This window comes from Trachemys scripta, chromosome 1, assembly GCF_013100865.1.
Source record: "Trachemys scripta elegans isolate TJP31775 chromosome 1, CAS_Tse_1.0, whole genome shotgun sequence".
NCBI classification, from domain to species: Eukaryota; Metazoa; Chordata; order Testudines; family Emydidae; genus Trachemys; species Trachemys scripta.
In genome coordinates, this window is record NC_048298.1 from 309,821,502 (window position 1) to 309,835,020 (window position 13,519).

At 39.9% G+C, this 13,519-nt stretch overlaps 1 protein-coding gene across 2 annotated transcripts in view; it reads right to left on the reverse strand.

The window, feature by feature from the left end:
* The window catches only part of ATM (ATM serine/threonine kinase), a 113,632-nt gene that overhangs the window by 52,759 nt on the left and 47,354 nt on the right, over positions 1-13,519 (reverse strand). Inside the window, exons 23-30 of one of the 2 annotated variants that reach the window (XM_034758832.1) lie at positions 13,115-13,235; positions 11,633-11,809; positions 9,470-9,639; positions 8,893-9,139; positions 8,084-8,202; positions 5,786-5,912; positions 4,607-4,806; positions 622-796 (exon numbers count right to left, since the gene is read on the reverse strand). In XM_034758832.1, the coding sequence (XP_034614723.1) occupies positions 622-796; positions 4,607-4,806; positions 5,786-5,912; positions 8,084-8,202; positions 8,893-9,139; positions 9,470-9,639; positions 11,633-11,809; positions 13,115-13,235 (1,336 nt within the window). The remainder of the gene's footprint in view (positions 1-621; positions 797-4,606; positions 4,807-5,785; positions 5,913-8,083; positions 8,203-8,892; positions 9,140-9,469; positions 9,640-11,632; positions 11,810-13,114; positions 13,236-13,519) is intronic. The other variant, XM_034758834.1, reaches the window with a different exon arrangement.

A 13,519-nucleotide genomic window follows, 5' to 3' on the forward strand; every position in this document is an offset into this window, starting at 1 on the left:
TCTACTGACAGTTTGCTTTAAAGCCACTAAGCAACCAAAACACAGATCTGAATATTTGCCAACCTGAAATATCTAGACATGGGGTAGTCAGTAGGTGGTCTGCGGGCCAAATCTGGACCACCAGACACTTTTGAACGGACCCTGAAATCTTTTTATTTACTTATCATTATTGTTATTATTTTCTCTGGAGCCTGGACCTTGACCAAGAAATGTGCAACTTGGCAAAAAATAACTGACTACCCCTGACCTATGCTAACAACATATCTACATAGAAAAATGCAGTCTATACACATCTATATCTGAAGTAAAGTTGTGTCCATATATTCCCCTTCAATAGTGGTTTGTACTACAGGGCTAAACAAAAAATGTCTAAGAAGCAGAAATGTAGTAAAAACTACTTTTCTTCCTGAAAATGGCCATTTAAAAAAAATCTTATGAAATAACTGACAACTGGTAACAAATGAAAAAATCTATTCTAGAGAATATAGAAAAAGTGGACTAAACATTATGTTTAAAACACAGATAGAAGTATTAGTTATAAAAATGTTGACTTGAACTAACTACAAAAGCCAGGAGGCATATAATAAAGAAAAGCAACAAGTGCATCTTCTGAAAAGCTACCTGCTTCTGAATTTCAGGCTGGTCCCTGACGAGAGGTATTAGCGTTCCAACAACAACATGAAGGTGATTCTCTAGGGCATCCTTACAATATGTGACTGCTGCATGGCAAACATGATTTAGAAGGTCACAGCAGAGGGAAAAGCTGCGCATGGACATGTCTCTGCCAAGACTGGGTCTGCCACAGGGGGAAAAAAAAAACAAGTTTGAGGAATTAAATTAAAAAAACAAATATTTCCATTGTCAAAGTACTAACCCTTTGCATGACAGGGAGAAATAGGGCGAAGGAGCATATAAACATCATATTTAAAAGGCAGTGATTTCAGTCTTAAAATGGTTGACCCAATCATCACAGGGATTTAGATTTCTGGATTGAATAGTACCAAATCCCCAAGTCCTTCCATCATTGTTACATATGCTAAATTTAGCCACTGTCAATATGGTTTAATTCAACAGAGTCAAACAAGAGTGAAAAAGAAACAGATCATCTCCTCTAGGGAGGAAAAAAGTATATAGGCTGCCACACATTAAAGGTAAGGGATTTTGTTGTAAGGAGCACTTGAGTGGGGAATTCTCTGATCACATCCTCCCTTTTGTGCAGTGGATGTGCTGTTATAACAGCGCCTGTATTCCTGTGGAATCTGCCGCAATACATTTAATTTATCACATCACAGAACCATACTCTACACAACTCTCACTGCAATTCGTAGGGTCCTTTGAAAATTCCAGACTAAGCTATCACAAAATACAAATATATATGCTTCTAGCCTTTATAGATTTGAAGATAATCATGCCAAATGTAAACTGAGTTTAAGCTGACATGGTGATGGGTTTCTGAGTGTGCAGACAACCCAAAACAATGTTAATTGACTCATTCATCACTACGGATTGTTCCCTCTAAAATCTAAAGATAGCAATTTAAATTATTGCACTGCTGACCATTTTAGCTGAAACATCCAAATGATGTGTTTAGTCCCACAATACCAAATTGCTTTCCTCACCTCCTCAGTTGCCAAAAGCATCAGCTGTTCCCTACTCACCTACTAAAACCTTCTGCTTAACCCTTAGCCTCTACAATGAAGTTCTATGTTGTCAACACAAAAATCTGCAGATATTAAAAATTGAAAATGTGGGGAAAGTATAAAATAAATATTATGGGCTACTGTACTGATAATTTATTCACTTTCAGAATTAACTGGTTAATAGTCTCTATTTTTAAATTTAATGGAAGCTGTGCAGCAGACTGCAGGGAACTTGTCACAGAATTTAGGTCCACGCTTACAAACTTGTGTGAGTTAGCAGAGCAGGAGTTCATGAGGGAGAAGAAATCACATTATTTATCAAGGAAGAGGGCAGACAAACAGAATAAACAAAACAGAAGTTATCATAGTCACAGAGCTTTCTCCAAAGGCTGTTGGGGTGCAGGAGTAGAGGTAAAGCCTGGGCATTAAAGAAGCTAACATGGTGGCAGAAGAGAGTTAGTGGGTAAAGAACAGAAGGCAGAGTAAAAGTTGAGAAGTCGACAGAAGGGAAGTTAATAGACTGACATCGGGGGAAAGGAAGAGTACTGTTTAAACAGGGCAAGTGGTGGGCAGAGAAAGAATTCAGAGACAAACGAGTAAGAAAGCAGGGTTTGTTGAAGACTATACTATAAAAAATGTCAGTGATCTGAATAATATTCTGGGTTACTGAAATACCCTTATACTTTGTTATGTTAGCAGACAGCATTGCAATCCCAAACATTCCTTGGAGTAGCAACACTGGAAGCTTTACAGAAAAAGGCAAAAGAGGAGATTTACCAAATGTTATGTTCACAATGAAGGTGCTTGCATAATACTGGCTGTTCTTTGATTAACTTGGTATCAAGTAGCAAATTTTAGTTTTTGTTGCAAAGTTATGTATCATTTCGAGCCATATACTCAACACATTTATTAAAATTTAAAATGATCAAAATGTCCAGGGAAGGCAGCCTACAAGAAACTGAACTTCAACAAAAAGACCCATCTTCCATAGTCCAATAAATAGGGCTGTTCTCAGTGAAGAAGACCTATAACTAGGGTGACCAGACGTCCCGTTTTTAAAGGGACAGTCCCTGCAGGTGTCTGACTTTTTCTTAAAAACGGGCATATCGTCCTATATTTTCTGTCTCCCCCCATCAGTACTGGTGGCCTGCCGCTGGCTGGATCCCTGCTCGCCAGCCGCCTTCCAACTCAGCAGTGAGTGGGGGGGTCCAGTGACCGACAATGGGGGTGGGTATGCAAGGCTGGTGGTGGGGCAAAGCTGCAGTGTGTGTGTGTGTGGGGGGGGGGGGGGGGGACGGCCACTCCCCCTGCTGGTCCCTCAGCGCAACCCCTGCTGTGTGCCAGCTCTTGGCCACAGGGCCCCATCCCCCATCCTGTTTCTGGCTCGCACTGGCTGCGAGCTGCGGTGGCTGGTGAGGGCGGGCAGGCGCCAGGCAGTGGCCGGCTACGTGTTGCCTCTGTTGCCCACCCATTGGCCATTTATGTGCTTCCCCTCTTGCTGTCCTCTCCCTGCTTTGCCCCTTCACCCCCACAACCCTGCTGCTCCTCCATCTCTCCCTAGGCGGGGCCCGTCCTGCTCCCAGTGCTGTGCGGAGAATCAGCCCTGGTCAGAGTGTTCAGTTCACCAACAGCCTGGCCAGCAGGCTCCTTCCTTCCCCCACTGCCTCTGGCTGGGCCGGGATCCCAGGAAAGCCCAAGATCCTCCAGGCCAGGACATTAGCCAGGAGGAATCAAGCCCTGCATGTGCCAAAGCCCCATGCAGCACTGGCATGGGGAAGCCTCTCTGCCCCTCAGCTAAGCTCTGGAGTGGAGCGGGAGAAGTGATTTCCAGCCTGGCCATGCCCTGTCCATGCAGGCTCCACAGCAGCCCCCCGGACAGGGGCTTAGCACCCTCTTCACTTGCCCCCTTGGCCTGGGTCCTGCCCCCAGGGAGTGTGGGGCTGCTCTGTCCCCTAGGTATATTTTCCTGCTGAGCCACCTCTTCGGTCAGGTTCGCTAAAGCCCCTGCAGTCAGCTTCCCTGGGCCCTGGTGCACAATGCATCCTAAAGGGCTTAACCCCTTCCAGCCTGCGCTGTAGCCAGGGGAAGGAGGCAGCTGGGTTATTTCAGTGGCCAGCAGCAGCCTGGAGGTGTTAGCTGCCTTTCAACACTGTTCGGGCTGGAAGCAGCTCCCGTCCCTTCTCTCCTGCACAGGGCCAAAGGCTTCTGCTGGCCACATTCTGGTGTGAACCCTGGCAAAAATCTGGGGAGGAGAGGCATTTGACCCTTCATGACCCCCGCCCCCAACATGTTGCCTTGGGAAGATGCAACATCAGGTATCAGAAGAGCCGGGTCCATCCCGGGGGCTCAGCCAGCTATGGGCCGTGGAGAGCGCCGGGAAGGGAGGGTCAGGTTGGTTAGTCTCTCTCTCTCTCTCTCTCTCTTTCACACGTGTGTGTGTGTGTGTGTGTGTGTGTGTGAGGGGTACAGGAATGTGTGTGTGTCACCTCTCCCCATGGGAACCCTAAAGCCTTAAAGATAAGAAGATAAATGAAAAGAATCCAACTATGCAGTATTTCTTTTTAACAGGGACTCAGTCAACTTGATGTTAATTTGAACATTTGTACTGCATAGTTCTGATTGATTGCCATTGAACTCTCTTGAATACAAGTAATTTTATCAGGTGTCCCATATTCAGCATAGGGAAATATGGTCACCCTACCTATAATCAATCCTAGTGTGACACTATCATCAGTTTTACACTAGCTTCTACATAGATGGTATAACAGGTACTAGCACTGGAATGGGATTTTTTAAGGTCAGGCTTGACAAAGCCCTGGCTGGGATGATTTTTTGGGGATTGGTCCTGCTTTGAGCAGGAGGTTGGACTAAATAACCTTCCAACCCTGATATTCTATGATTCTAAAATATGTGGATAACAGTGAGAAGGTAAAAAAGGAAGGACTAGAAGACAATCATGTATTTACCTGCTGTTGATGTAGTGAATCAGGGTATATATTATATCTCGAAGAACAAAAGCCCATGCTCCTCCTAAACCATCCTTTATCTCTTTAAGTAACAAATTAACAAACAAGTAATAAATTATAAGAATCCTGTGTTTTTTGTAAATATTGTTTGTATCAGCTGCCTGTTTGCAAATGGCTAGTAGGATTTTCTGGAATGAATCCTGAAAATGAATGAAAACACCAAGTGAAAAGCCGCCTCTCATATCATAACAGCAAAATTAAGTTATTTTAACTTTAGGAAAAAATGTAAACATAAGACAAGTTTTGTATTTCCTGAGTCATATATAAATGCACATGTTTATTTCAAATGCTAGAAAATGCACTGTAGAGACCAGTCATACAAGGAATGGGGATGCACACTGGATATCCCTAGAGGTTCCTTCTATTTTTAGTTTCCATGACTTTGTGCAAAAAACTGCTTTTTGTTTTCCTGAAAACAAAGCACTGAAGGCAGTTTTCATCATTGATTTTTTTTTTAAAAGTATAAAAATGTAAAAATGCAAGATTGTTTTAACAGAACACACACATATAGTAAAAAGTAAATAGGCACAAAAAACCAATATATGCAGAGCTTTTGTGAATTTGTGCATGGCTATGCTACATTCTGGAAACATTCTCCCATTTAGTTATAAAACAACTAAATATTAGTATGTTTTTCTCGAATCTATAAACAACATAAAGGAGAATAGTCATACTTTGTGTGAAGCAAACATGCCTAAGCATAAGTCCACACTGTCAGCAGGGGGAGTAATTATTTATACTTAAATATATCATGATCTGATGTAATTCGTTAGCTAGTTTGTGACAGAAATAATGTGAACTTAACCTATAAAGTTTTATTTAATATATGTAAATCCCCCCCCCAACTTGATTTATTTTTAAAACTGTGGCCCTGTCTTTCTTTCACCTTTTTTTTTTTAAACTAATCTTTCATCATGTTACATTCATAAAGTTACCGTGGCCTTTAATTTAGGGACATTTGTCTTTTTTTGCTGCTAATAGAAACATAAGGAGATTTCCTAAAATTATATTGGAAAGTTTTTCTTTGTTGGCATGCATTGACAATTTACAAATAAAAAATAAATATAATTAAAAGGAAATCTTCTAACAATGAACAAAAAAGCAAAATCACATACTTACAGGATTTTTAGAAAGTACAGCTACAATACTTTTTAACTTGGTTTTATGACAACTGCTAATATAATCCAAGGTTGCCTTGATCACATAAGATGGAAAATGAGGAGGATTAGGAGCAGGGTCCAATTCCCTGAATGAATTAAAAAATACAGTAAGACAAGACTTTCAAAAACTTGTTCAGAGATCAAGGTTATGGATGCATATATAACATGTTGCATTGCTGATTTGGTTTCACCCCGATAAGGCAAGAAAAAATTACTATATAGTAACTAGTGTGAATAAATATAGCAAAGTACAAATTTTTTTGTACATAACAGTAATATTTTCAGCAGTAAATGAAGAATTAGTTATATTTCCCAGCAAACTAACAACTGCAAATAAAACGAGATGTAATCCCCAAATATAACATAAAAAAACTTCCTTTCTATAGGGAAATACTTGCACTTGTTTTGTTTAATTCAATTATAGGATGCCTTTTGCATGTTATTGAAGCACCAAACACCAAAATACAAAAACATTAAATTAAATACAAGCCAACCAGCCTAATAATAATAATAATAATTAATGGAGATCTCCCATCTCCTAGAACTGGAAGGGACCTTGAAAGGTCATCAAGTCCAGCCCCCTGCTTTCACTAGCAGGGCCAAGTACTGATTTTGCCCCAGATCCCCAAGTGGCCCCCTCAAGGATTGAACTTGCAACCCTGGGTTTAGCAGGCCAATGCTCAAACCACTGAGCTATCCCTCCCCCCCAATCCACTCCCAGACCTTGTCAAAATGTAATTCACAAGAATAAATCACAGTCATCATGTATGTTACCCCAATCATAAAGGGTAAGAACAAATTGGTAAGAATAAAGAAAACAGAAGGGTAGCAGATTGAAAAGCAAAGGGCTGGGTGGCCCAGAAACAGTCAACATGGAAAAGTAGGTCAAATGAAATAAATAAATCTTTCAGCATGCCCTGAAGTCAGCCAATGAGGAATTTTAGCAGACCACCTCTACACAAGAGAGTTTTATAGCTGAAAATCCTCTAAAATGACAGCCCTGCTCCCAGGCCAGTCCCGAATGAAATAAAGAACTAAGAGAACTAGCCCATGTTTGTCAGGGAGAAATATGGCACACGGCAGTCTTATTCAAATATTCAGTGCCTAAACTACACAGAATGTTAGAAACTGGGGGACTGAGAGGGGAACCTCAATACTGATGCAAAAATGGTAATTAATAAAATATAATTTATTACAAACTGCTCTTTGCCTTTGCTGAATTTCAGAAGATACAGTAACTTATACACATACATGATGCTTGGAGAATAATAGCTTACATGCTTGAGTTTATTAAATAAAATGTTCAGTCTCACTACAGAAACTCCCACAAAGTCTCTGCTTTTTCTCAGTAAGTGACAGGTACGGAAATCATCATGAAGAATGATGGCCATAAAATTGTACTCAACACCTCCAGGTCACGGTGTACAGACTCTGGAATGAAGCTTTATAACTTCTATTTTGCCTTAATATTCTATATCATGTTAGAAAAATATATCTAAATGTTATTGTGATATTTGATTTGCATAGTGTGTTTGGTAGGAGTCTTTAATTGCTACTGCAGATTGTAATCATGAAAACAGTTTGAACACCAATAAGTGTCTTCTCAAAGAATGGGACTTTCCCCCTTATTAAAGGATGGGAAGAAACTTTTTTTCTAGGATCGCAAAAGATGACCACTTGTATTTGAAAATTCTCTAAGAATAATTTAAGTTTAAAAAGATTATTTTAAAATCTGATTTTCATATAGAAAATAAGAGTGTTTGGACTCAATTGAGAAAGAACATTTCATCTCTTATTAAACACTGATGAATTAAAGGAATCTCAGAAAATAAAATGAATAAAAAAGTTAAAATCAAGTTTAGAGATGTTCTGAGAATTTCCCGCTCCAAAGACAAAAACAATATAACCACAAAGGTGAAGATTTACAACCCTGTTGAAGATGCATACACAAGATTATATATTCATGAGCTGAAGATGTTACTAAGACCATGCCATGCAAGAGCTGAGCCAAAAGTTATTTGGATCCAGCCAAATGCTTGACAGAGGTGGGTCTTCCATCCTCACTGAGACTATGGAAAGAGAGGGGTAATACATCTCTCTGAACTGAGATACCCACTCTTCTGTTTTGCTCTCTTGAAATCCCAGAAGAAATTTTGAGAGCATATGCTGGGATGCACACACCCCACACATATGCAAAATGTTGTACATAAGTAAAAAGGTATGAAATACATCTTCTAAAAAATCTATATCTACATACCCTGTAAATTTACTTAGATCAGCTCCTTCTCCTGCCTTGGTGTTGACTGGCTCATGCAGGGTCATCAGCAGCTCCACCACAATCTCTGGCAAGTTACTGTGAGATAAATTGTCAATCTGCTAGAAAACAATATTAGATACATTTAATGTTTTCATATGAACAGCTTTAATAAGGAAATATTTTAACTCTGAAGGTCTCAATTTCAATTTGTGTTTTTCTGAGGCAACTTCTTTTTCTTTTGTCTGGGCTACCTACTTATCCTTTGAGTTGTCCATCTTAAAATTAAAGGGACACAAGCAACTTAGAAATCACAATTCTTTCTAGAAATATTTTACCAACTGTAATTACAACACCTAAGATTCACCATAAATTAAATGTTTCTCTATATTTTCAGTTTCTTTACATTGTGCATTTGACATAACATTATGTATAGTCATTGGGTCTCATGAATAGTCAGTGTTCCTGTTGGGGGGGTGGGGGGGTGGGAAAAGGCTTCACAGAGGATCAGAGAGAAAAAACTTTTAAAAAATAGACAAATGTGACTGCAGAAGCATAACAACTTTTAATTCATATTTTGAAATGTATTAGATTTCCAGTTGACAGTGTGGTTTTAAGACAGCATAGTTGACATTACTTGAAAGATTCAGAATAAAAATATCAAACTTTGACTTACCTTATTACAAAATATCCTTATTTGAAGACCTGAATTATCTGACCTATTACTTACTATTTTCTCCTCAAATTCATTACAAGTCATCCACCACTGTTTATGCATTTATAAAGGAAACAAAGTACATTAAAATAGGTACCTGTTTTCCTAAGCAGCTTTCATCCTTAAGCATGTCGTAGACTTTATAAGCTGTATCTCTCTGTTGTGCTATTTCACTATCTCCATGGCTTTCATAGGCAAAATAGGGAAGGATATTTACAAGAATCTTTGGAAAGCAGTCTGCTAGTAGCTGCCGCCAGTCTTTTTCAATCATGTTAGCAATAGATTTCACATCTTCAAACTGACTTCTAATCACCAGGTGTGGAACCAAAACTTTAAAACAAGACCTACAGGTAAGCAAATATATTTCAAAATTGTCCTTGAATTACAATGGAATTTTTAAAATACCCTACCTTTTAAATATAATATAGTAGATATAGTTGATCTGTTGTATGATTATCTAGTTACATCTATAAAATAAATCTCCAGCATTATAGCAGGTAATAGACATGATACATGGAATTAATTTTAAAGACTTAACTACATGCCTTCTAAAGCAAAATCTTACAGTACAAGCAGCAAAATTACATTATTTTGATACTTGATATAGCATGTTTCATGGTTTTAAATAAATCTAATTTAAATGGATTTCACATAAATTTTATGTATAAACCTACCTGTAGAACTCCTCAAGGCTAGAATAGTTCAAAACAATGTAAGGAAAAGCAGATAGGCTATATCCACTCTCTTTCATTCTCAGCCACTCCAGCACCAGATAGTCTAATTGGGAAGTCATGAAGTCTTCTATACTTTTATAGCCAAAAATGTCCGATACTCTCTCCAAAACCTGTGCAATAAGTAAGACTGTGAGATAACATGCAGCATATATGTTGTGCTGCAGTACACTGAGCAGTTACGTCTCCAAGCCTCCCCTTCTAACATCTTTTTGCTCTTTTAATAGTATTTATATAGTTCAACTTCTAATTAGTACATAGTATGCATTTTTCAGTAGACAGCACTTAGCATTTTACAAGTTTTGCGTATGGAAAAACTGACTTTACTTTGTTTGGTTGTGAGCATCTTTAACTGGGTCTAAAAGCTAGGGTGGGGGGAGGCAGACAGTCCCAGCAAAGAGGGGTGGGGAATGGATAGGGAATGAGGCAAGGCAGTGAGACTCAGCTGATGGGGTCAGGGGAGGCAAGCCAGATCCTTTCCAGGCCTGTTCCAGCCACTCTGGGTCCCATTCCCTGATGCCTGGCCTGATCCAGGGCACCATGGCAGCGGCTCCAGCCCCTCTGGGTGCTGTTCACTGCATCCTGGCCAGATCCCAGGCATCATAGAAGCTGCTTGAGCCCCAGAAGGTCCCTGTCCCTGCTCCCCAGAACAATCTTAGGCTTTGTGGAAGCAGCTCCAGCACCTCTGGATTCTGTTCTCACCTCCTCCCTAGCCCCTGGGCATGTGTGAATTTATGCAGGGACAGAGCCCCCACAATATTTCTACTGCGGGGGCCCTAGCCTCCCTTACCTGCCTGGTTCCACCATCCCTGGCAAAAATATTTACAGTGCGTGATCCTGATTATAGTTTAGAGATGTCCATGAAAATACAGGAGTTATCACAAAAATGTTAACCTTAGAATTATTGCATATTCTTTATTTTAAAACTAGAAACTGTTAAAAACATCACTGAGGTATTTTAGTAAGTAAAAAAATACATCAGCCAGTCTGTTTGCGTACAATGAAAGAGCTGTAAACATTTTCAGCATTAACTAAATACCCTTTATAGCACTTGTAGCCAATTAGTTTATTTATCATTGTGTTATCTAGTGTTATGGTCAATTCATTTGTTATTTCATATATCATTAATGTGTGCTAAACAGATTTCAGTTGTAGGTATAGATGTAATATAGGATTCTAGAAGTATAAGATTGACAAGTATTTAGGATAGATGAATGCATATTAGGTATATAAGCAAGGCATTGTTGTAATGCAAGGCCTACAGGCTGGGGCCTATAAGATTTTAGCTTCGCCTCACGAGACTGCAGGCATAAGGAGACTTGCCATGAGAGGGTGATCTAAGATTGACTCTATGCCAATAAAACCACAAGATTACTGTAAAAGATGTGCCAATAAGTGATGTTAAGGAAAAATAGACTGCAGTAGACTGCAAGACACCTGGCTGTAACATCACACAAAGTTCTGTTCTGACCGCAGGTTACCCTGGAAACAGGTTGATGTAAAAGTTAATAGGATGCTAATAAGGAAAAGGGGAACTAAGAGAACAACCTATGGAAAGTGAGACACCCCAAAATTTATGGGATATGGAAGTACAGATAAGGAAAAGGAGGTTGGAAACCTCATGCATATGAATAAGGTGTTAGGTGTGGTCAGAACAAAAATATAAATGAGATTCCCTGGTTAGGTAAAAGTGGGAAGACACCGATGAAAGACCCCCTCTATATGATCACCACTTGAGAGATCCATCAGACTCTACAATATCTGGGGCTATTGTTTGGAATTTCTCAGGTTGTGTAGACATTATATGAGTGTAACATATGATTATAAGTTATAATACAACCAAGACTGTTTACATGTCACTGTGTTTGTGGTCACCGTATTCATTTTTCGTGTGCTCTTAAGAGTCTCCCAATCTAAAAGAACCATAAAGGATAATTTTCACCATATTAATCTGAAAAACTGTGGCCACACAGGAGCCGAACTCAGAGGGAGGTAACACAGAACTATCAATCAATTCAATTTAAAATAAAGGGTACACACTACAACTCTGCTTTACTTGTATAATTTATAACCTAACTGTAAGAAGCATTTCTCTTGTATACTTGCCTTTTTTATAAGGTGAGGCTCCAATCCATTTTCTTTCACAGACTGGCAAATAGCAAACAAAGCCTGTTTTTCACACACAGGACTGCAACATAAAACCATGGTTATCAGCATCAGCAGAACTGCTCTTCTATTACACTGCTCATCCAAGAGGTCTTCAGGGCGCATGCCACCACGTGCCTTCATCATTTAAGAATGAAATAATTGTTAAGAACGTTAAATGGAAGCTTCTGAACTCTTACATGAGCTAAAACTTTTTAAACTAAAAACACCCTTTATAACAATGGAGGCAGTATGCTGAGCTCCTGAGATGCATATGGGGAAGGGAATGGATGGCTTAGCAATTCAACTGCCACCTCTCCCCTCCTATGGAACAGCGCTGCTGAGCTATCAAGTCAGTCTTATGCAATCACCTTACTTGGAAGGCTGGTGACTGTAATTTGAGCTTGGGAATCCATGCTAAAACAAATAAAAATATGAAAGGATCCTTAAAAATTGGAAGGAAAGTCAAGAAGCCATCATGTGGTGGGAAAGAAGAAAAAATGAAGGATGCAAGGGAGAAAACTGCATGGATATCCCTCAACGGAATTCCAATTATCCTATAACATGAATGCAGCTTATCCCTTTCTCTAATTCTCTTGTAATTTTTAAAAGCAAATTTTGGGTTTGTGAAAGTTACTGCACCGAACACTGGAAATATTTCTCTTATGAAAATTTAAGCCCTTTCTTTTTACACTACGCAAATACAGCATTCATGGGCACTATCTCTGCAAAGAAAGAGAGAAAAATGTTCTTTTATCATCCATGTACCTCTCAAAGAAGCTGCATAAAATTGAGGTTACTTACTTGTAACTGGAGGTTCTTTGAGATGTGTGGTCCCTAATTTGTATTCCACAGATGGCCACACATGTGAACCATGCACCCAGTAGCGTAGCTTGGGGGGAGGGGACAGCGGCCGTTCCCCCACTGAGCACAAGTGGTGCCTTGTCAATTTCCTGGTGCCTTTGTACTCACCCGAGGGAGCGATAAAAAAAAAATGCGCCACCCGCTGCGGTGCTTTTATTTTACTCACCTGGCAGTGCTCTGGGTCTTCGGCGGCGGGACCTTCACTCGCTCCGTGGGTCTTCGGCAGCATTTCGGCGGCGGGTCCTTCAGTGCCGCCGAAGACACCCGGAGCGAGTGAAGGGCCCGCCGCCAAAGACCCGGAGCACTGCCGGGTGAGTAATAAAAAATAAAAGCGCTGCAGTGGGTGGTGTCTTTTTTTTTTAAATCACTCCCCCTGTTCCCTCCCCTGGCTACGCCACTGTATGCATCTGAGTTTGTAGCACGGACAGGAGAGTGACAAGGGAGGTGCCTAGGAAAATATTTTGCCCCTTGTTTCACTAGTCCTGAAAAATGACAGTCTTCTACCAATGACAAAGTTCTAAAAAAATGAAGCATATGGCCCTGAACAGTTACACATGGCTAACAATTAGATCTTATTACCAGATCTCTCATTCCTTCTTGAACTCTGAGGTATACATTCTCAAAGGCCTTTTGCTGTAACTTCAAAGGAAGAGCTTTTGGTAATCCAGAAGAATCTCTCTGTTTCACATCTTGGAACAAACTTAAAATAAAACATGGACAACAATTATTTAACCTAACACTTAATCTTCAGAATTGGTGTATATTTTACATGGTAAATATTAGGATTTCTTTGTTTTGAGGGGCAGAAGGTGGTGTCTGGAGTCCCCATTTTTCAAAGGCCTTGTATTAAGTCAACCCTCCCTCCATCCAAAAATGTTCAGATGGAAGTATGAGGATTTGCTAGGTGGCAGGGAGAGGAATCATTTGAAAGTGTCCAAGTCCCTGTTAACCAGGGAGCAATGGATCCAAACTCTGATCCTCTAT